Source organism: Vespula vulgaris, chromosome 16, assembly GCF_905475345.1.
Source record: "Vespula vulgaris chromosome 16, iyVesVulg1.1, whole genome shotgun sequence".
Lineage (NCBI taxonomy): Eukaryota > Metazoa > Arthropoda > Insecta > Hymenoptera > Vespidae > Vespula > Vespula vulgaris.
This window is the reverse complement of record NC_066601.1, coordinates 2,626,852-2,652,782: the sequence shown is the minus strand read 5'-3', so window position 1 is coordinate 2,652,782 and position 25,931 is coordinate 2,626,852. Positions and strand designations below refer to the sequence as shown.

General features: G+C 33.9%; 1 protein-coding gene across 2 annotated transcripts in view; it reads left to right on the top strand.

The window, feature by feature from the left end:
- The window catches only part of LOC127069768 (uncharacterized), a 49,693-nt gene that overhangs the window by 14,560 nt on the left and 9,202 nt on the right, over positions 1-25,931 (top strand). For both annotated transcript variants that reach the window (XM_051007208.1, XM_051007209.1), the window contains 6 exons: positions 10,685-10,741; positions 21,235-23,583; positions 24,299-24,570; positions 24,660-25,004; positions 25,088-25,414; positions 25,506-25,865. In XM_051007208.1, coding sequence (XP_050863165.1) covers positions 10,685-10,741; positions 21,235-23,583; positions 24,299-24,570; positions 24,660-25,004; positions 25,088-25,414; positions 25,506-25,865 — 3,710 coding nt within the window. The remainder of the gene's footprint in view (positions 1-10,684; positions 10,742-21,234; positions 23,584-24,298; positions 24,571-24,659; positions 25,005-25,087; positions 25,415-25,505; positions 25,866-25,931) is intronic.

Below are 25,931 nucleotides of genomic sequence, written 5' to 3'. Positions count from 1 at the left end.
AATTAATGGTCGTAAGAAAAATCTGATAAGTTCTCAACACTCTGGCGTGCCAAATTAGATTAACAGTTGAAGCTTTCACTGGCCTTTCTAGAAAAACCATTCGTGTTACATCGTGGTTCTTAAGTGTAAGTAGGAAAAACTAAGCGGATAAAAACTGTAAAAGTATACTTATACATATAATAATGAATTATTATTTCGATCATTATTAAACGAATCGACGAGGTAAAATAATAAATTATAAATAGGTATTACACAAAAATAATAAATATAAATATATCAAATATCTTACATAATATATCTAGAATCGAATGGATCGATCATTTTATTTTCTTTTATTTACACGAGAGATTATATAAGAAAACGGAAATGCGTATCCAAGCTATAAAATCATTTAATTATTATCGCGAAGTGAAAACCAACGTACCAACTTCGAATTATCTAAATAAATCTAAAATCTACATTTTTTTTGCAACAAATTGAATCAAGGGAACTATCAAGGAAGTAATTTTTTAAATTTTCACCCCATTTATGATCAATGAAAAAAAGAAAAGAAAATGAAAAAAAACGCCAAAAAAAAGACGAAGAAGAAGAAGAAGAAGCAGAAAAAGATCAGATATTTACTGATGCGAATCGAAAGATGAGATAGTTGAGAATAGTTTCCAAGAGTTTGGCTCGATGATTTCGCAAAGGTAAGCGTTGGAAAGAGAGGAAGGCAGATAGCATCTGGTTCCGTTGCATAAGGATGAAAGTATCTTGTAGCTGACTGACTGAGTAAATAATAACGGTTACGTCGTGTAAAGATCTTCTTCTTTTTCTTCTTCTTCTTTTTTTTCTTTTTCTTTTTCTTTTTCATCACTAAAAGCACCGTAATGAGCAAAGCGAGAGGACTCGTCTAATTTGTATCGTGGGATTTTCATTAAAAGGAAGATATCTACATACTTATTCTCTTTCTCTCTTTTTCTCTGTCTCTTTTCAACTTAGATAGGATATGTGTAATAGTTGTATTGTTGTTGACGGTATTAAAAGAAACAGGAGCATTCTTATGTATTACGTAGAACTGTTTTGTGAGAAGAACGTAACGATTGCGAAAAGATTTTTCTCTCTCATTTGGATCATTTATTTCTTAATTATAAATAGACTCGATCTTGTATTTCTTTTTCTTTCTTTCTTTTTCTTTTTTTTTTTTTTTGATTTTTAATTCTCCTCTCGATTCATCGATAAAGTCAATAATTAAATCTAATATAGATCAACACTTTTCGATCTCCGTGAACTATAGGAATCGATATAGCGCCATGTTAAGATTTTTTTGAACGAGACTGAGAAATGATAACTACTATCGTATATCAAAGTAAGGATTAATTTCCAAGGATTAATTAGGGATAATATTCCTTATTAGGGGAAAACTTTCTCCGTCTCGACATAATTTTTTTTCTTTTTTTGTTTGTTTCTTTTTTCTTTTTTTTTTTTAACGACTAAATAAAGCACGATGTTGGAGGAGATAATTCTCCTCCTCTTCTCCAAAAAATGAAAATATTTTAATAAGAGAGGATAGTTATGGACGATGTTAACGATTTAGAGATGATTCTTCTACCTGTACTCTTCGAACCGTGTAAAAACGGTTTTACACGCGATCCAAATTGTATGTTACATGTACATACTTACGTTAACCGTACGCACGATTAATATATATGTATATATATATATATATGTATGTATATAGCCGGGACTATTTTACCTTCACTATATTACATGTGTACTGCGTGGTGTTTCACTTTTCTTTCCTTCTATTTTTTTTCTTTTTTCTTTTTTTTTTCTTTCTTTCACATTTCTCCGATTACTTCAATTACTTCCCGGAAATATGTTTTCCTTTCGAGTTCAAAACCCTTATCGTTGTTGTAACAAATTATTATTACTGCTTTAGGATTCTAACATTGAAAGTTTAGAATATCTAGGTATTATATATTTTTTATAGATATTACACAAGTCAATTCGGTCAAGATTCAAGATCATTTCGAATGACACTGACAAGATGAGAATCGTATTTTTGTAATATTACGTTCTTCTTCCTTTTAATGCAAATCGTTAGCTAACCGAGACCACATAAAGGAAAAAAAAAAGAAACAAAAAGAGAAAAAAGAGAGATTAGAAAATAAAAGAGAGTTAGAATATCTTGGACATTTCTATCAAGGCTTCTAACTTGTAAGGCATTAAACCCGGATTGCATGTTAAGAGAAATCTATTGAAGAAGACTAGAGATATTTATTCCCCAATTTTTCATGATGGAATACAAATATAGGATGTACCGATAGTTTCACAGACGATTTTAAAAATCGTTTAATACTTTTTCCTTCCTTCTTTCTCTCTTTTTTTATTCTTTAATCGTAATAAATCGTAAAAAAGAATAGTAACTTTTGATGCATTTAGTACGATGAAATTTGAAACGCGTTAAAGGTATACAAAATTAAGGAGAACAAATTATTAATCTCTTATTTTCCAATGAGATCAAGCTAATCGTTGAGAAAAGAAGATAAGAGGGGATATGGATCGAGTAGAAGAGAAATGCTGTACTCCTTATACATTCTTGTCAAGGCTTGCCCGGAGGCTGAAAGCGTCGCCTTTAGAACGAGACAATCTCTTTCGCTTTATATTATTTTATATGAGATAGAGAGATTCGTAGAAAAAAAAATACACACACACACACACACACACACACATATATATATATATGTTAAAGAGAAAGATAGAGATAAAAAAAGATAAAGAGAGAAATAGAGAAAAATTATTGTATAAAATATAGATATATTTCGCTGGATAGAAAGAGACATTTACATCAACAATGTGGTCAATGAATTTACTAGCAATTCGTGTCTCTTATAATATTCTATACATTCTCTTCTTGACATACGCGCCATCTTTGAAGCTTTCTGCTTAAAGAATGGTATCCATCGAGAATACGCTATTATAGCCTTGCGAAATGACTACTCGACAAACGTAATTCCAGAGCAGTAAAGAGAGACGAAGAGAGAGAGAGAGAGAGAGAGACGAATTTTTATTTGCTGCACGTGCAATGTGCACACGAAATCAACAAATATACATTGTCATTGTGTGCATGTAGTTTAACGATGCGAAATCACTCATACACAAGCAAGAGGACGACGAAACGAAACGAAACATCGCATAGAAAGTGTCTGGGAAACTGCGAAGGTGCGACGCCAAAGGACTGATGTAATTCTCATGCTTTCCCTCGAGAGTCATCGTGGTTTCTCGACGACGCGACACGACGGTCGACATCGTAGTAAAAAGAGATAGAACTAATGCGACATATTAGGACTTGATTTAACAACAAGAAAATTATTTAGGTTTACTCGGTCTTTATGATATATTTATAAATATTTCAATTATTTCATACACCTGTTTCTTCGATAGACTCGCAATAGACGTACGAAGGACTGTATTTACAACAAGTCGTATTAACCATGAACACTATACTCTCACTCTCTATCGCAGTATTACCCAAACTTTTCCTACGACGAGACGCATCGCGAATTGTTAAATTTTCAACATCTTTAAACTTAACACTTTTCCTTATTTTATAGGATAGATAGAGGTATTGATAATAAATAGATAAATCAAACGAGTGAATATAAGAGTTAAGTATGAAAATAGCAAAGTAATATTAATTTTCATAATTTTTCACGAAACGCTTATTGACTTTTAGCAGTACGCAGTTTGATAAACGCTTTTTTACTTTGGAAATATACATCTTAAAACTTTACTTCTCACAAACAATGATATAAAGAAGAACAATTTGGTATACTTGTTAAAACCAAAGGTAGAAAGAGAAAACTGAAAAAATAAACAAATAAATAAATGAATAAGAAAATGAAAGATTGTATGAATTTGATTAAACGAAGAAATATACTCGAATCCTGATAATGATGAAAGTATGAATGGTATTCTGATAGATATGAATAGATAACGAATTAATGTGCATCGAAAACGATAAGAAGAAAAAAAATGATAAAGAAAAAAAAAAAGAAAGGAAATAAAAGGAAATCGACTTAAAAGTGATTGAAGATATTTAGGTCATCGATGTATGTAGGTTAATTCTTTGTAAGAAAGTATCTTTTTCTATAAGAGAGAATAAGCAGAGAGAAGCAGGTGGGTGAATTCTCACTGGTTCATCAACTGGAAGAAGCATCTTCACTTCGAACGACCGATTTTGCTTTCGGTTCCGCCTTGTATTCCGCGGAGAAAGCTGTAATGTCTGTGATTCGAACGCAGAAGCCTTTTCGTATCATTCAACGATTCGTTTCATTCAAGACAACAATGTATACGTAGGTTCGAATTATTCTTAATATTTTATATAACTATTATGTATATATATGTAATATATAAAGAATAGATAATATTAAAAATCTATTACTCTTTTCCAAGAACGTTTAAATCGTAAAGAAATTTCTGAGCTTGTAGTTTTACAATCTGAAAAAAAATGTTTGGGAAATTTGATATTTTTCATTCAAAGTTATCTCTGTTTTATAAAAGTATGTAAAGAATTAATATACTGTTATAAAGCTGTAATAATTCAAGATAAGTCGAGTGATCAGTCTTATCGAAATACATATATCTAGAGATAAGAAATATTAGTTTTTAAGGAAAAACGAACAATGGAGAATGTGTTTAACGTTGCAAAGACTCCAACCGATAAGATGCAAATATTTGTATGAATTATTGACGAGTCGATGAGGAAATATACAGAAGTTAGTGTGCCGACCCGTTATAACCCTGAGGCTATCGGGCTCGGCCTACATCCTTACTGTTCATGGATGCGAACATTGGGCACACACTGTTAGCTCGAATAGGGCCAAACTGTAAGAACCATCTTTGATTCATTGTGGAAAAGGTCACATGTTTTCAAAGACACGTGAAAATCTTTTTTTTTTTGTGTCTCTTCCCAATTCTACTAATTAATAATTAGTAATTTTATCTGAAAGATACAATTTTAATATGATGTTAAAAATATCAATATCGCAGTATCATATATAACAAATAATATTTTTATTGATAATTATAATGGCAGCTAATTAATAATTAATTTGATAATACTCGTATTATTTAAAAGTAAGTTAATATGATAAATTTTTTAAATAAAAAAGAAATAAAATCGTATTGGCTTTAATTGGGTTTAATACAATTGGGTATAATTGTATCTAACAATTACTATTCTTAAATCATTTATTAATAACGTTGTTGAACGTATAAATCTACCCACACTTACATTAAGTGAAATTGGTTTCTGCAACTCTCCAATTCCAATCTTATTCAATGAAGAGTACCGACTTTCTTCTCGATGCATACTATCGCTCTCCTACCTTCACCGATACTCCTATCACATGAGAACATAAGCGATTGCTGAAGTATACTAAATGTCGGCTAATAATGTTTTTTGCTTCATTTATCAGACAGATTTTTATATCTTTATTATCAGTAATGGACATGCTGAAAGATAATCGAAACGATGAGATATTTAAAGTACATATAGGTAATATAATCAATTTTTCATATAAGGATGTATAATATATATACTCAGATATAAAATATTTTTCTACAGAATTCTTTTACACGTTCGAATCGTAAAAAAAAAGGAAAGAAACAGAAAAAAACAGAAAAGAATTTAACTATCAGTAATTAATGAAATCCTTAGCTGGTAGAGTCCGAAGGCAAGTAAACTTTCGCTCAAAAAAGAAGGTCACTCTTAAATCCAATCCTGGTACAGGTTGATCGGCAACGAGAAACGATCGGTCGTATTCTTGAATTAGGTCAACGAATCTTGACATGACAGTAAATAATTAAAATTACTAGCTTAGATATTAATCTAAAAATTCATTTCATTATTTTATCTATCTATTTTATTGGAAAAAGGAAAAGAGAAAAAGAAAAGAGATTTACGTTCGAACTATAATCTTCATTTTAATAAACGAATATTATTTATGAGATACTATATGATATTTAATAATAGGCCATATGGTTGCTAAAAATTATATAAAAAGAAGAAATAAATAAAATAATAAAAGATAAAAAAAAAAGGATTGATAACTCCAGCAACATGTAATATATTTGAAGAAGATATACTTTTGTTTGGGGTGCTTCTGAGACGGAGAGGGATATAAAATAACATGATTTATAACACATACTTGGAAATTTCTGATGTAATCATTCGGAGTATAGTTTCGCACGCGTTAAATAGTCCCACAGTTAATCCGTGCATGGAAATCCGCGGTGAAATCGCGTAAGTACACGTGTATAACGTGGTATCGCCAAACGTCGCAGCATTCTTTCATGATATACCGGGTGTGTCCCGATTAGTCTCACTTCCCCCCCTCGTAGCTAATGTCATGTCGAAGGAAAAGTAGGCGGAAGAAATCGTCAATCGTCAAACGACTAATTTTCATTACATATTACCTGTTTACATTACTGTTGACAACACTACCATTTTATTTAACACTAATCGTTCTACGCGAGGAAAAGTAATTTTCTTTCTCTCTTTTTTTTTTTTTCTTTTTCTTAAGGTATCAAGAATTTGATGTCACGCTGTAAACATTTCATTATCATCTAATGTTTTCTATTTCCTTTTCCTATTTGATTTAACACTTTGCACTATGAAGTCATCATTCGTATGACACTACGTATATATATTACTTGTTTCTTTTTCTTTTTATCTTTTTATGTAATCGTCGAATCAGCTATGAAGTGATGACATTTTATCATTTAATTAATAAGATAAAATATTAGGGGATGTAGTTTGTTTCAAGGATTGCTTTCGAAAAATATAGATCTATATTTTCTCTATTTTGCGCTATTTTATTAATATTATATTTTATACTTTATATAGTGTGTATATATATATTAAAATAAACAATTTATTAATATTTAAAAAAATCATATTCGTAGAATTGATATTGTAACCAGTATGTATGCACTTTCAAAAGACATTTAATACGATAATCAAATCACGTATTCATAGAGAAAGTGGAATCATAGATCAATAGACATTATATTTTGTTCGATTAATAAATGAAATCATTCCTCGTATATTCCCCGTTAGAATTGATATATATACATATATATAAAACATCTTCACGCTACGTTAAATTAAGAAGTTAAGAATCATTTAGTGGAGCCTTATTTTAAAGTTGACCAACAGAGCGATAGACCGTAAATATCTATGAGCCGATCTTGAGTGTGCATTGTGCACCTTAATTCTTTTTTTCTTTTTTTATGTATCCTGCATTTCCTTGCATTCTTCTTTTTTCTATTGTCTTTTTATATTTATTATGCAGCTACGTAACAATTAATTGAATACATATATTCCACTTAGTTATAGAATTTTTCTTTTTTTTTTTTAAGTAATTACATAAAAGAATACAATATATGTGAAAAACAAAGAATGTTCGTATAAGTGATTTAATTTATTTTTATATTTTTAATTAGGAAAAACATGTAATATATAATATATTTAGTTATTTTAATAACATTGATTATTATAATTTATATGCAATATAGATTTTAACTATTCTAAAAAAATACTATTTAATTTTAGTTTATAGTAAAGATAATAAAAGATAAATGGTGAAGTGGTTAAATTTGAATATTACAAAATGGATTCGCAAGGATACGTTTTAAATTTAGAATTTCTGGAGCTAAGAACCTCAGTAAGATATGCCATCTTCTTTTATTGTGTTTGCGGTTTTATAGTATTTGCTATACGCTACACGTGCGGCTGAGAAGAATAAGTGGCAGGTACAATCAGTTAAAACACATCTTTGGTATGCGGTGTTCTTCTCGTGTGGTTACAAATCCTATTCTTTCTCATTATCATGGTGACATTTATAGCGAAGTGGACAACAAAATACTTTGGACTGAAAACAAGGGACTTTCCTTGAGAATCTTTCACCGTATTATACGTCTCCTCGTACACGCGAAAGTTATAAAATAATGTAATTTTACTCTTTGTACTGTATATAATTATTTTATATGATATACAATACATATACATATATATAATAAATCCGTAATATATAGAATTTATATGATTATTAAATATTTTATTTACCGATTTAACTTGCATAACAACTTGCGTTATTAATTTTTGCTTTTCTAATATACTGTGAATTGTTTATTAAAATATAATACCTAAAAAAAGGGCTTGAATAGATTGTACTCAACGTTGTTCCATGTTGTTCCTATTGAAGTTAGAACTTCTAGGGATTACGTTGAAAAACGATGACTTAAGAGAAAAAGTAGAAAGTATGTACTATAAAACTCAAGGAGACGTCGAACCAGGAATTGATCTCTCGCAAGATTTTTATTTCATTTTAAACGACGTGAAATATTGATAGTCGTGCGATCATGAGGATATAAGAAAGGATAAAATTGTTTTGTGCGCGAAGGATATTTCATTACGGAAATACTATCTCAATATCAATGTGAGAGAAATTTTCTTCTTACTTAAGTTTAACAATAGACAAATTCATTCGGAAGAGAAAAAGAAGTCGATTGTGTTTTTTTTTAAATAACATTTCTTTTTGCTCGAATTTTAAAACCTTAACGATAAAAAACAAATTAGCTTTAAATCAAATAAGTAATAAATGAAAGAACTAATGAACTTTCTAATACACACAATATATACTTTACGTATAAATTCTAAAGTATTATAAATTTAACAAAAAAAAATAAATAAATTTGAAATCAAATAAATAACAGATGAAAAAAATCTAATGATCGTTCTGATAAAAATCTTTTTAATATAAACTTCATGTAAAAATTCCCTTTTTTTTTTGTATAACTTAAGAAAAAAAGATAGTAAACAAGAGATACTTTCTATTAGAAATTTTTTCTACAAAGTTTTTTTTCCTATTTGTAGTTTACAATAAAAAAAAAAAAAGTTAAATGTATTATTAGTTATAATGAGAATACAAATAAATATCGATTGTATGTATATATGTAGCATTGAAAAGTGCATGAAATATTGTGAATTCAGGTACACAAGCGCCAAGTACGAGAGAGAAAGTGTTCTGTCGTGGGAACTGGTAATATAGCGTCTACGTTACTCTTACTACGTCATTCATTTTTTTAACCAATCATTACGAGTAGAATTTCTAAGAAAAGTATGTAAGAGCATTAAAACGAAATAAAATCAGTAGTAAAATGTACGTATCTAAGTTTCGTTTTTTCCTTTTCTTTTTTTCTTTTTCAAAGGTAATCGTTAATACTCATGTTTAAAGTTATAGCTTCAATTTAACACTTTGATAACGATGGTAAATGACAATTGAATCATCCTATTCAAAGTTAAACGAAACAAAATTAAAGATCGTACGAAAAAGTGTTTCTACAATTTGAGAAAAAAAAGAAAAAGGAAAAAAGCAAAGTATCTTACAAAATCTCGAAAAGAAATAATCGATTGATTTGAAAAATCATTTATCGACATCTTTGATCCATTCTATAATTCTAACGCATTTAATGATCTACAAAGAGTATCCTTAATTGCGAAAAACGTTTAATCGACGTGTGACCTCATGTGATAGCGGATCAGGTCTCGAACGCGACAGAGTTTCACCGCTACATCATCACAGGCTACCTTACATAGCCCACACACAGTTCCATTGGACCGCAAGTGTGATCCCGTTACAACGAGACTTATATACCGAATCGGTAACTCTTGTAATACAACCTGTATCGAACGGATATTACACATGTGGAGATGTTTCTACGAATATAGATCGTGTAAATCAGTCGACAATACCAATCTGTTATAATTCCTAAAACTAATCCAAATTCTATCTGATTTCGTCGAAAATGATAACTATCAGATTTATATCATAATTATTTATATTATTATATATTTATGAAGGGATATATCATTATGTTTATGATTAATTATGTTGTTTATTAGCATCGAAATATTACTACAAATTAAAAAAAAATTAAATCGAAATTTGTAAAAATCTTATTTAATACATTGAACGATATTATTATATAATAACAAATTGTAAAAAATTTTATAACTACATAAATAACTTTACGCTTACAAATCAAGAATATATTGAACTCGTCAACGATGTGTGCAACAATTTAAAATTATTATGTCGATCAATTTTATTCAATGATGGCTGATTTAATGAGACTCGCAGTAAAACTGTAAACACAAGTTCGTGCCAATTTGTTCAAGAACAAATATGTCGAGTGGTCGATCATCTATCCGTAGGTAGACTTTCTTCGTAAACGTCTGGTAGAATCACTTATCCGTGAAGATGTCGCATCGAGTATCCGATCGACACAAATGTAGATATTGCGTTCTCTTAAAGAAGAAAGGAGTCGGTCAAATAACAGTATGTCATGGCCTCCGAATGCCGTCTTCGGTATCCTCGATGTATGGAATTTCTCATCTTTCCTTCTTACACAGTTACAAATCTCTTGGTCTCTAACTGTCACCATTTTTGTACGTTTTAATGTTCCAATCTATTTACTTAGACGTTTGATATATTCTTAGTGTATACTTAACAAATACTATGTATATATTACATTCGTTCTCTAAATAATCTTACATTGTAACAATAATGTTTGTAAAAAAATAAGTGATAATAATGTAACACGTATTTCTTTTCTTTTTTTTTTTAATTTGCAGATGGAAACTTTGACAATGATCAAATTAGAGCCTCCAGGATAGAAGGAGACTTGCAGGGTGAGTTTGTACTTGATTTTTTTTTGTATTTACACATTCGAGATAAAAATTATATATATGTATAATTATATTGACAATTTTCTAAATATATAAATATACATAACATTGCGCTTAACATATTCTCTTATATTTTAGAGAGAGATTTGTGTAGAATTGTAAAAAAGAAAACAAAAACAAAGTATCACCTTGTCTTTATGCGCCCCATGGGTTTTTGTCCGACTACTCTCTTTTTTCTTTTTTCTTTAAAAAATTCGATATTGTATATACTCATACATGTTCAACTTAGTAACAAATGATTTCTCTAAAAATCTGATTTCAAATATTATCTTATGTATCTCTGATACTAATATATATATATATGTTCTTTAAATTTTCTGTTATACTGAAAGCAATGTTATGTCTAGTCACTTTATTTCTGCTTCAACCTTTGTCTCTATCTATTTTACTTTCTCCACATGATGAATATTGAATTTGTCATGTCTATACTTTATACGTGCGTGTTGACGCGAGGTGCGGCCGTGTATATATACATAAGCCTTTGAACTGAAAAACATTTCTGTGTCTCCATTTCATAATTAATACGCATAATTAGTTTTAGTTAAATAGATGTGTATACTGTCGAATAAAAATAAGGTAGACAAATTAGAAATATATTCTTTTTTTACTGATCATAAATATATACCATAATACATATATATATATGAAAACGTATAGATCGTATTAAGAAAGTATCTTTTTTTATTTCTTTTTTTTTTCTTGTAATTGTTTCGAAATAAAAAATTATCTTTTATGAATGAATCGACGCGAACTAATATCTTCTTTTTTCAATTGAATTACACGAATCATATTATTATTATTTTATTTTTTTTTTAAATACGGCCATATATAAAAATGAACATACGACTGAATTTATTAGAACATTAAAACTAACTTTCGGTCAATTTTCTATCTGCAAATCTGTCCCTTATTGAATTCTTTAATATGGTCAGGCTATGCACGAAATTCTAACGGCTATTATTTTCTATTGTTATTTGGCACAAATTACTACTTAACTATTTTTCCGAGCTGTATATCGCTAAGAAGCAGATCACTCTGTTATAAGCATACCACTTTCAAAATTAAAGCTTGATTTATTTGTTCTTTTATGCAACGGGTTTAATTATTTTCTATTCTCCAAATTCTACAAGACAAATTATATATAGATAATACAAAACATATAAATAAAAAAATCTAAATAATAATTAGAATGTTATTCTAAAGAAGTGAGAAAATATTATGTAATTTTATTTGGAAAAGAAAAAACTTTATTTTCTTTTATAATATTTTTTTTATCCTTATGTACTTTACTTATTTTCTATGCTACTTTTTTTTCTTTTTTCCCTTTTTTTTTATTATTTTTGTCCCTTCTCGTCCTTCTTGCTTCTTCAAGATAACGTTTGAAGAAAAGAATAATTATGTAAAATATACAAAATATAATTACCGGAACATATCAGATACATGAAAATCAAGCTTAAAAATGAACGACGGAAGTCAGAGATACAGGTATTGTAGATTACAAAAGAGAAGCTGTTCTATTAAAATCGTCTATCTCTTTTTCTGTTTCTGTTACTGCTCCTGCCTGCTCCCCGCCTTCAACTCTTCTCAACAACTGGATGCCGTCTGCCTCCAACGTCCGCCCGCATCTCCGTCTCTTCTCCGACGACCTACGTTGTAAAAACCTACGCGAAAAATACATATAAAACAACACCGGACGGATTACAAAAACGACAATGAAACTTCAAACGGACATACGAAACTCAACAAAAAAAAAACTAATTTTTTTTTTTCAATGGATTTAATCAACACTACCAACCAATCGTACCATTATAACATCGATCAAACGTTCACTGTACTCTGTTCATATTCGTTCTTGACATTTCAAAACCTCGGACACTCTCTCTCTCTCTCTCTCTTTTTATTTATCTATCTTTTTTTTCTCTCTTTCTCTCTCTCTCTTTCTGTCTCTCACTCTCTTTATATGTGTGTGTGTATGTGTAATTGTATTTTTTCTTTGCTTTTTTATTTTTTTCTCCCCCACCCCCACCCCTATTAACTTTGGGGATTGTTATGATCTGTCTCTTGGTGATGGTGATATTATTCATTTTATTTTGCGTTATTCACTTTTTTATCACGTCCACGATAATTTTTACGGCCGGCACATACATTTCAAATATTATCCAAATTTTTATCCGAACTCATCGTCTCGTATCGTCGTTCCTTCTTTTTCTAACTAACGTTGTCTCAGGCGTGACTACTGTCCTCTTGGTATCAGCCCGTCCTGGAAAATCCGTGCCCCCAGTTGGTCTCCTAACAAAAACCGCACGTACATTTGTACAAGACGGAGCAAGTACTGAGTTCGCAACGCAAGTTCTTGGTACGACATTAGATAACGGACGTCTTTATGCAAGAATTTTGTCTACCTCAAGTAGAGTATTTTATGATAAAGAACCTTCGGTAGATCCAACTAGTCCGTACGTCGTATATCCATCGAGAACAACGGAATACGACTGGCAATCTAAAGTTGATCTGAGCAATGCTCCGATTAAAGCCATCGAGGAAATAGATACGAAGGATAAGAGTAAGGATTTATTAAGAAATAATTCGGATAATCAGCGTAGATTTGTGAGTGATAATAAAGGGACAACAAGGTTGGACGATTTAACAAGAGAAAACGATATATTTAGTAAAAGAGAATTGGGCACGGAACTTCAAAGATTTAAGCCGGTTAAAGTGAGACCAGCTGATAATTTACCAACTTATACCGTCAAACAAGAATACGTCTCGAATAATTATGATTTCTTTGAAAGCGAACAACCCAAAACTAGAACGCGTCTTCCAAAAATATTTAAACCTACGGCAAGACCTACCCAAAGAAAAGCCGATAACAAGCCATTGGCCACGGTCACTTATCATGGATTTGCTGACTTTACTACAACGGTTGGCGACACTGTTATAGTGTTTTCTCCTAGTACGTCACCGGCTCCTGTTGGAAGGCCAGCTACGACGATCAAGGGCGATGCTACGCTTAGACCGGACGATGGTATAGCAGTAGTTAAAATTAGACCTACCGTTGTCTCGGGCGATCACAAACCAACCGACTTACCATTTATGAAGTCGCACAATCATATAGAAACTAGTATGAATCGTGAGAGAGATGAATTATTGGATATAGTAAATGGTGGTAACATTCAGCCGAGTGTTGTCGAAGAACCTGAAGTCGAATTATCTTCTAGGTCCACCGATCCTTTATTGTTGATACCTGATATAGAAACAAATTCGATCAAACCTACGGGACTTCTTAAGGTTATTGACTCCATGACATCCTCCGATGGTACTACCACTCGTTACAAAAGTCTTATTTATGGTACATACATTGGCACCAATTACGCCCAAGTTATTCACACGTCTTCTAACGTATACTTCTTTCCTAATACTGCTACGATAACGAACAACAACGATGAAGATACTACCGTAGAATATGAATATACTAATATAAGTGACGGTGAACAAGAACAGGACACAACCGTAGAAATGACTATTGGTACAACGCCACAAGTGATCACTACTAGCGAAGAAGCATCACCAGAAATGAACGAATTGACGACTCCATTGAAGGACACCACTGACAGCGTCTTAACGACGTTGAAAGATATTTTAGAAAGTGCAAGAAAGGTTTTAGGGACGACTGATTCGGCATTGCCAACGTTCGATGACGGAATACCTAACGATATTCTATCGGGAGATCCTCAAGGACGTAGCATCAAAGGTGGATCGTCTAGAAACGAATACGATCAGGAAAATAATAAAGTACAACAACCAGATTATGTAGATTCGAAACAACAAGTTACATTCGCAACGAAACTTCTCCCCTCGACCGTATACGAAACATTTACATATTACACAACCTTCTTCATTCCTGACAGCAATGGCGACACGACTACATCGGTGAAATCTCGAGAAGTTGTATCTTCCGAAGTTACTTTCTTGACAGAATTGATTACACCAAGTTCCACCGAGAGTCTCATTCTTCCTACAAAATCAGATATTTCGATAATATCGCAACAGGTTTCGAATCTGCAATCTCAGATTGATCAGGAACAAACGACAAAACAGGACGAAGAGATAGAATTGATATTTAAAACTTTATATACGACTTATACGTATTTGACAACGTTCTTCCAAAAGGATACATCAAGCATCTCTAGCAGAGAGGTAGTTGAAACCAATGTCATCACTCAAACTGTTGGACCCAATGGTGTATCTGCCGCAGTAGCTAGTCTTTTTGAAAAAGAGGAACCTATCCTGATAACTCCCACAGAGATATCACAAACCATCTTGCCATCAGTAATTTCTCAGCAAGTTGGAGATGACGCAGCAACAACTCCGGAATATTCAGACTTCACGGGTAAAGATATTACAGAAGGTAGTTTGACCACAATTTTAGATGACGAAACTACGATCACTGAACATATTAGTACAGTACCGACAATATCCGAGGATGAATTGGAAGATACTGAAAAGGCAATGATCGAGCTCGAAGCAAGTCCAACTCCAGCGATATCAACTGGTATAGTGAAGCATCAATTGAAAACGTATTATACAACGTACACATATTTTACCACCACTTTTGTTGACGATGAAACGGAAATAGAAACGAGAACGGAAGTATTCACAAATGTTGTAACGGAAACGATTCAACCTAGTCCAACAATTTCTATATCACAAGAAACTACATCGTCGACGCTGCAAACTCAGACTACCAGTAAGCCAGCAGTTCCACCAGAAATATTGGCATATTTGGAAGCTCTTCAAAGACAGAAATCTCAAGAGGAAGCTTTCCTATTAGCGAAAAAAGTTCAAGCGGAAGCTAATGCCTCGGAACAAGTTAATAACCCAAGTGAGACTACGTTGGTAACTGAAATGACTACCGAAGAATTCACCGAACCTCCAACGACATTGGAACAGCAATCTTCTACAGAAAATATACTTCGTGATCTTGATATCAATGGACAAGTGACACCAAATCCTCCGATAAACGGTGAAATTTTAGGATCAATGATTACGGATGTTCTTTCATCTTCTAGTTCCGGAGGTGGTACTGTTTTGGATATCATGGATAAAAGAAACGCCGTGCCGGAGGATCAAGAATTATCAGAATCAAACCATCAGGACGTTGAACCTCCACCAACGTTACTGTTGCAAACCAGTTATACAACATTCACTTATTTTACGACAATGTATAAAGGTGATACGTCTAATGTTGCCAGCCGTCTGGAAACAGTAACGAACGTTGTGACGGAAACTATAAGGCCAACGGTTGCGCTACCTGCAGAGTCAAGTACATTGCCAGTTACTTATTTCACAACATTTACCTATTGGACAACTTTCTACAAAGGTGGCGATACCTTGACTACGAGCCGTGAAGAAACGGTTAGTACAGTTGTAACTCCAGATGTCTCGGCAACGCCAACTGTACAATTAGAAATGATAATGACGTATAGACCAGATTCAACCTCGTCCTCGATATCATTGATCGAAGAAGAATTGTTTAATGACACCAAACCTAAGATAACAGCTGACAATGAAGTTGCACCATCGGATATTCCATTGCTAGAAAAATCCTCTTTAGAAGCAACTACAACTGTTAAAGAAAACAACGATGATTTGATAGAAAGTTCGATCGTTACCTTAGAACCGACAACGTTCTATACTACTTATACGTACTTTACAACAACGTACGCAGGTAATGAGACTATTCTAAACAGTAGATTAGAAACTGTAACTAGTGTCTTCCATCCTAATACCACGGAACCAAAAGCGACTGGACGTGCGATTGGTAGTGCCTTATATCCTGGAGTTCAAGGATTGGAAACAGAAAATAAATCCATAACGCCGTCCAAGGCTGTAGAAATTCCTAAAACAGGATTAATATCGACCATTCGTTCTAGTAAAGTTCAAAACGATGTTACAACGCATTATATGACTGATGTATATGGTACCATCATCGATGGTCTTTATGCACAAGTTATGGAAAGTTCAACTAGTTTGGAAACAGCTTCTTCGCTTTTAGCTACACCTGTACTTCCTACAGGAGTACTTTCGTTAAACAAAGGTAGTGTGGTAGATGCAGATGGCATCACAACTGTATACTTTACAACCAAACAGATTGGGACTTCGATCGACGGCGTCTACGCAAAAGTTATTGAAAATAGTTCTAGTACAAAGATTGACGAAGCTAAAAAGCAAACTATATCGTCGACACCAGGTCACAGAACTGGACTCGTGCGATTGATCGAAGGTCAAATTGAGAACGACGGAATCACGACGTACTATCAATCGAAAGTTATTGGCACCAGTATCGAAGGAAGATACGCACAAATAATTGAAAGTACCTCAAGCTTTGCATCTTCCGCGCCGACTCTAAGTATCGCACCAACGTCGACTTTACTACCAAGTACTTCGATAGGAATAATAGAAGTATCGCCATCGCCTGCTGTAATTCAATCATCCTTATCAGAAGATTCTACAACGGAATCTCCAGGTCATAACGAAGATTCCGAGGAAAACGAAGAGAATGAAGAAGAGGATGATCAACAAGAGGACGATCGAAGTTCTAGGAAAAAGTCTAGATTAACGTTCTCGTCAAGGAAGAAATCATTTACTCCGGTGATCATACCGTTTGCATCTAGAAATCGACCAACGTTTAATCCAAAACGTAAAGGGGCACAAGGTGCGACGACTATTACCAGAACAGATATAACACCTACCATAACCGCAACGTTAGCTGGTAAAGGTAATAGATTTGCATCATCGAGAGGACGCGTCAGTTCACCTATTGGACCGTATTCTTCGACTGTATCACCATCCAGTTCGAGAAGATTTTCAGGAAGAAGAAATACGGCGTCAGCAACGAGTTCTATTAATTCAGCAACGGTAGGAGGACGAGGTAGAGGAGCGTCTAGAATATCACCCTCGTCTGTTCTCCAAGGAAATAGACGTGCACCTGCTACTATCAGAGGTTCTTCGAGAGGCTCGCCACGTGGCTCAAGTTCCATATATCCAGGAGCATCGTCCAGATACAGACCTGGTATACGAGCGTCATCTACTTTGCTACGAGGACAATCGACTATCAGGCAAGACGATCAAGATAACGATGCCAACGAATTCACCACGACTACTTTGGTGACAGAAGAAACACCGTATACCCAAGAAACCGACGAAGGGGAAACAGTCACTATACCTCTTCAAACTACAACTGAATCTTCTCGGAGATCTACGAATCCACTTTTAAGGTTCCGTAGACCGATAAACTTTAGTGGATCTTCAAGGGCTAGCACAACTCCAAAGTCTACTAATCGAAATAATAAGTCCAATTCGCCTAGCATACCAAATCGAAATGTTGGCTCTCGATTAAATAATAGACCTACTCCGCCTACACCTACGAGATCTCGTCAAACGAACGCAGGCTTCTTTCCGCCTCGTGGATATTTTAGCAGGAAACAGGAATCGATTGTAGAAGATCAGATTGAAGATACCGATCACGAAGAAGAGGAAGATCTTGAGGAAGATCCAGTCGAAGAAATTGCGGATAACGACTACGAAGGTTCCGAGCATGAAGACAAAACTTCGGCGACAACTATCAATGCCAATCGTCGTTTTGGTAAAACGCTTGGACCAGTCGCACAGATCAGACCATTCGGGTCATTTTCAAGGGGAAGAAGAGTTCGTCGACAAGCAAACCAATTGAGATCGTTAACTAGTCGTTTTCGGAAATCAAAGCAACCGATGACAACTAAAACCGATGAGACAATCGACGTTGTCGGTAGTTCATCGAACGTCGAAGATACGACAAAAGCAACGATAAAGCCAGTTGCTCGATACAGTGCTCGTACTAGAACCTCAACTGGTTCACGACCTAATTTTAAGCCGTCGAATAATCCGGAAAAATCCCAAACAGAAACGACAGAAACATCTACGAGTCAATCAAATAAGGCTAATGGAAGAACGAAACAAAGTACTAATGGTAACAGTAGAACTACATCCTCGAGAATAAAACCCTCTCCGACGTCGGGCAACAGCAGGCAATTTACACTTAGAGAGAAAGATTCGTTACAAACCAGATCCACTTACAAAAGGTCACAGTCCTCGGCAACTAGAACTACAAGTAGGCCAACGAATAAAGCAACAGATAATGTCAAAGCAAGACCACCAAGACTAAGAACTAACTCTGGGAAAAGTCAAGTGGAATCGATCAATAGTTCGCGTAGAGTTTCCTCTTCGCGTGCTACTTCCAGAACTCCGAGTAGAACTGGAAGTAGTAGCAGAAGAACCTCGCAAAGAGGAAGAACTTCTCACGAAGACATTAGGGAATCTCCAATCGTTTATCCAGATTTTGATGGGACCATAACAGTAACTCATTATGTACCAACGGAAGTAACAATACCTGTAGTAAATAATGGCGTCACTGAGCAACGCAATATCATAACGGCTCAACCTAGTACAGAAGTCCTTGGTCCTTCTCAGTACAGTACCGTAACAGGTGGTGATGGTCGACCGCTGGTAGTTATTGTCAGCGAAGCTACAGGTATTAACAGTCAAGGTCAAACTGAGATTACACGATTTTTGCTTCACGAAACGCCTACGACACGCGTTTCTCATACGCTTACCACTTTTGGTGGTCGGAGAGCTTCACAGTCAGTGATCGTACCTACAACTGTTTATTCAGTTGAAAATGTAGTTTCAACAATACGACCTTCTTTGCCTACAAATCCACCTCTTGCGAATATCCTTTTATCACAATTGCTTCTGGGTCAGCTAAATCCACAGAACCAATTACTACAGCCTCAAGGTACACCCACTACGCAATATAACACGCGCACAACTACCTACGTCACTACGATTACGAAACATCAAAGCACCGTCATTCCACTTACCTTCCGTGGTAAAGAGATCTTAACTACTTTAATAGACTCCTCAAGCGACATCGTAACCGCAACGGAATTTATCACGGACACTGTTGTAGTTACACCAACGGCAACGTTACCAGCAGCAAATTTAAACTCTTTGCTACTGCTACTTCAACAACCCCAACAGCAAATACAACCAAATTCAAATCCTTTATTGGATCCTTTGTTCGCCGCGGTTCCATTGTTAACGCAAAGTAATACTCTACCGGGTGAAGTTGAAAGGCGGCATCAACCAGCAGATTCGGATTATAAACCAGATAGTTACGAATACTCGGACGAAGATCTCGAAGAATATGAAAAACCATCACGGGTTCGAGGTGGACGGGATAGGTCTCACGATAAAAAGGAAGATAGTTCTGCTATTTCGAAAGCTGAATCTAGCGTAGTTACGCTTTACGTCTCTGGTCGAAGACCCGGAGAATTTAGCACCGTATTAAGTACCGTCAAAATTGGTGAAAAAGCAACAGCATCCAGAAGACGAAGGGATGTAAATAGATCTGTTAAAGTACAACCATCGATTCCACCGTCCTTACACGCGGCTTCAGAACCATTTGCTGTCCTAACAGGAAGCGATGATACTGTCGACGCACATACGCCAACGCAAAGCCTTGAAAGCGTAGTAGGTGACGTGGGACGGCATATTTACACATACACTCATACCTAATTCTTCCCATTTTAGAAATCCTTTCCTACTCCTTATCCCTTGTCCTCCTTTCACTCATTGGTTCATTATTTCAATCTATTACAAATGCTCGTAGTTTAGCGACCTTTCTAAAATTTATTTTTATTTGGACAACGATTTGTCCAAAACAATGAATTTAACCAAATATTATAGATAGGAAAAGCAATACTGAATATGTCGGATAATTTTGATATCTGTGAAAATATGATCAGCATTGCTTTTCTATTATAATTATTATAAAGAAAGATCCGCGTCGATGAAAGCTCGCAGCTTCGAGAAGACTAGAACCATTGAATTGAATTGAAACTGTCCGGTTTCCATCACGTACAACATTTTCTCTTGATCCTAATTAAACACTTTCCTTCTTCTTTTTCTTCTTCTTTTTCTTCTTTTTTTTTTTCTTTCCGTTAAAATTCCTTTTTAACCATTATCTCATATATTTCCTTCTACTAACAAATAGCCTTTGATGCCACCGCCGCCGCACGCGCGCCCACACGACGACAACCTGGCCATGTGTAGCACGGTCTTTTAACATTTGTTGCGGCCAAAACCATGTCGTAAAAATATAATATTATTCGGATATAAATATGCTGCGCTAAAAAAAAAAAAAAACAAAAAGGTATATACGTAAGATGACGAAAATACTCTCAGACTCGTCTGATTCGTAATATTTGATGAATATTATCTCTTTGAATTTGATTACTATCATCTGCTTATCCGTGGAGATTTTGAAATACGAGACAAATCTTGGGGCAAGTTTAACAAATGCATAAACGAATGAACAGAGAAGACTGCAAACATTTCAGGGGAACAACATAATGGTTTAAACGACAAGAAAAACCCAGCTCAGGAAGTATATGGCAAATCGTTATATGATGATAGCGCATATGTTGATAACGAAGAAAATCAGGCCTTTGAAAATTCTGCCTCGGATGATACCGACGAATATCCTGAAAGTAGACCACGTAAAAGAGTTAGAATTCGTATTCCCATTGTGCGAAGTAGAGTTCCGAAGAAACATAAACTCACTGTGGTCAGACGTAGACCATTAACGCCATCAACCAGAAATGAACAAATTAATCGTGGTACTACTCAAATACCGAAAAGAATTGTCACGAGGGTTAGAGCATTAGGATTGGCACATTCCAGACATTCAACCGCAGATGTAAACGATCTAGAAAATATTACACCGGAGACTCCACGTCACAAAATTACAATCACACGAAGAAGAAAACTAGAACCAACAGTTAGTACGGTAACACCAAAAAGAGTCAGAATTACTAGGAAAAAATTAGTCGCTGTAAGACCGATAGAACCAACACCGACGTTAGCCATTATTACTACAGGCTTTTTTACTGCACCTTCAGACTATAGTGATGAATACGATGACGAAGAAAATACGGAAGAAAATATCGAAGACGAAAATCATCCTACTACTACTCCGAGTCTTGAGGAGACACCCAATGTCATTGAAAGCAAGCCAGAAGAGGAGTTAAATGAATTCAAATCGTCAGTATTAGAAGTAACATCGGTATACGATGTTGTTGACCCAATGCCCGTTATAATTACCGACAACTTTTTCTTTCCACCATCTGACGACGAGGAAGATGAAAATTATGAGGATAATTATACGGAAACAACGACGTCTGACAATTTAACTACAGATGTATCTACTTTGTTAAATGAACAAAATAATACGGTACAAAACGATACCCGATTAGAGACTGTTGATAGTACAACGACTATATCAGATGTAAGTGAAGAAAACCTCACAAATCCTGTCACAGAATTTGAAACATTAAACGAAGATGTAATATCGAATACAGATACTGACACTGATGTACCAGTTAACAATGCAACGTTATTACCATCTGTAACGATAAAAGAATCAACTAGTAGTCTTAACGAAGAAGACGCTAATGAGCTCGCTATATTGCATTCTAATAATGAGACTTCGGATGAAATCATGGAAATAACTACTTCTTTATCAGAAGAAACAACTCCAGTAGAACAAGAAGAAACAACTCTTGCACAAGAAGAAGAAACTTCTCTAGAAGAAAAAGAAACAACGCCTGTACAGGAAGAAGAAACAACTGTTACAGAAGAAAAAGAAACAACTTCTGTAGAAGATGAAGAGATAATTTCTCTCCACGATAAAGAAATATTACTTGTTAAAACAAATGATGCGATAACAGAAATGACTCTTTCCGATATCCCAGATATATCCATCTCAGCCGACAAAACAAATACCACTACTGTATCTGAAGAATCCATTGCAGAACAAAGTACCACGGTATCGGATATAATTGAACAACCAGTAACAACTATATCAGAAACAATAGAAACTAGTATAGAAAGAAATTCTGTACCCTTATCGATAGATAACACAATCAAAGATTTTGATTCAACGAAAGATATCAGTACTTCTATAAATGATTTGGCAGATACCAATCAAATTCTAAACCCTAAAGAAGCACAAAAGGATAATGAGATATTAACGGTAAAACCTATACAGTCGTACAATGGATTTGAAACTCCTTCGATTCTTATTACAGTAAACACGTCCAAAACAGCTATTGACAATCTGTCTAGCTCGAAAACTCCTGACTCAGAAACATCTTTAACACCAAATTCCTCCATTTCTTCTAACTTCGATAATTCTTACATACCAAGCGTAATTCCTCTTAATACAGAGTATACCACATCAAATACACCAGAGATTCGCATTAAAACAACAAATGTTTTAACATTGAATCTTACGAAAACTATCCCATCGCCTACGCCAGAAGATAACGAAGCTGGTCTGGTAGATGATCTTTATCTATCATTATCGCGTCCTGATTTTCCTGAAATCGTAAAATCCAAATCAGAATCAATTGATATAGAATCCAAATCTATATCACGTTATGTCCCATTAGAACCTAGTACTAGTATTTACTATACAGAGACGATAGTAACATCAACAAGATTGAGAACTTATACGTACATAGTGACTAAACTGAATGGACTTGAAACACAAGTGACATCTTCTACGACTATTAGACCGAGAGTAACGACACTTACTTTGACAGTGCCCATCACAGTGACTGTCACTCCCACCATGGAGTCATCAGTCAACACATATTCATCTATATGTAATGCGGTATCTGTTTTTGGTGAGTAGTTTTTATTAAATCCTGAATTTTTCATTTAAAAAATGACCTTACGATAGATTTGTCTAATTAATTTAATATTAAACACATTATCGAATGACAATATTAGTCATTGTGAATGGGACTTTTGACGTAGGCATAAAAATTAATATGTCTGCGTGTAATATATACAAATTATTATTATAATTATATCTCACGTAATCGATTGTTTTCAAACTGTATTACTTCCTACTCTATACACACAAACACACATCATAATTATGTAAAAAATGTACATATTGTAAATGATAAAAAATCTTGTATATACCTATTATCCTATTTTCATTCATGTTAATATTAGGATAATTGTATCTTGTTGTAGATTATCGTAACTTTTCCATTTGATAAATATTTCCAATTTACAACTAACAATTTTTCAGACGGACACTTTTATATTGAATATAACGTAACAATTGGTACTACATATTTGTAACATGATAAGTACTGGGGTGTTTAATTAAGATGTACATATGTGTAATTATTTTTGCATTATATTATATATATATACAGTACTTCATTCGACTTAATATATCACTTGATCTCTCTTTCTTTATATATATATATATTTTTCACTAATATAAGCGATCATATTTTGAGTAAAAGATGCAAAAATTTTATTTATAATGTACTCTCAAAATTAAAATATCGATATTTATTTGAATTAATTTAATGTTAATAGGAAAAGATACGATGAAAGAAGAGGAAGAGGGGAGAAAACTTAATCTGGCCACACGCATAATGTCGAATGGGGTTGAAGTTATTGTAGCAGGACCAACTCCAGCTTTGAGATGGGAAAATTCAAATCCTCAACCAACCCTGACATTATCAGATGCAGTTGTTATGTTATTACCCCAAGAAAAGTCTAGTGACTTTGTTACAAAAACATGTACTACTACTTTTACGTATTTTGGAACTATTAATAACAATGGAAATTCTGTTATCGCTACAGAGGTATATAACACGTCTATTTTTAAATGAATTATAAAAGAAAAAAATTGTATCAATAAAGTATAAACATTCAACAAGATCTTTCTTTTAAGATCATGTCAAATGCAGCTACGGAAGAACATCATAAAAAAACTGGATCAGAAACAGCAAGTGTTTTCTTAGAACCATCCCCAACATTACATACCGAGGTGCTCAAGACAACATACACGTATTTAACCGTAGACAAGAATCATGCTAATATGGAAGATTCATTAATCAGTAGTACGAAAGTTGTAACAAATAAAATCACAGCCCCCCAACATTATTTACATATGATGTTGGAACCTTCAGAAGTATCACATCCAGAAACAAATACGTATTTAAGTACTAAGGTATTAGAAAAAACGTATATGGAAGATGGTCATACTAAAGTGCAAACAAGTGATAAGATCACTCAGGTTAGAACTTGCAATTTATAGCTATTTGTTATGTTAAATATATTTTGTAATAATGGAGACGTTCTATTTTCTTTTTTTTTCAGTTAATAACAACTGAATCTGGATCACCACCTAAGCCTACTAGTGTCATTACTACTTTAACAGCTTTAGATAGTACTGAAGAAGCTATGACAGATATAATGAAGACCTACTATATCACATATACATACTATAACACATTTTTTGAGAAGGGTACATCTGTTATACGTACTAACGTTGCAACCTCTACAAATGTTGTTTTAGAAAAGATACCTACAAAAGATACATCTACGACGAAAGTAACACAAATCAATGCTACACCTGAACCCATACAAATTTTTGCTACCAAAACGTATCTCACAACGTTTACTTATTTCACAACACTTTTACAGGTACAGCTTTCATCATTCCATTTTTTAAGGGTGGGGAAGGAAGGAGGGAAGATTTTGACATGATTTAATGCCATTGAAATTTCGTTTATAGGCTGGGCCTGATGGTGAAACATCAACGACCATATCATCTCGTTCTCATATTATAGAAAATGTAGTAACAGAATCGATAGCACCGAGTTTACTTGACGCTGGTTATATGAATGCTTTACTCACGACAGCTTATCATTCTGATCCAGTTAAAAATGTGGTTACTGGCTCGACAATTATTTTCTTTGATGAAGAAGATCAGATTGATCCAACGACGTCTAGCAGTTTGGTAGAGTCTACTGCATCTGTTGGAATAGGGAAAGTTGAAAAACCTTCTGAGAATTTAACATTGACGACATTAGCTAGTGCATCTTCGGATTCGGGAGAATCAACTGTCAATCGCGTAGACTATGTCAACAATCAGGTAAAGCATACGTAATCACAAAATTGTATTATTATTGATTAATATTTTACAATGCAAAAAGAAATG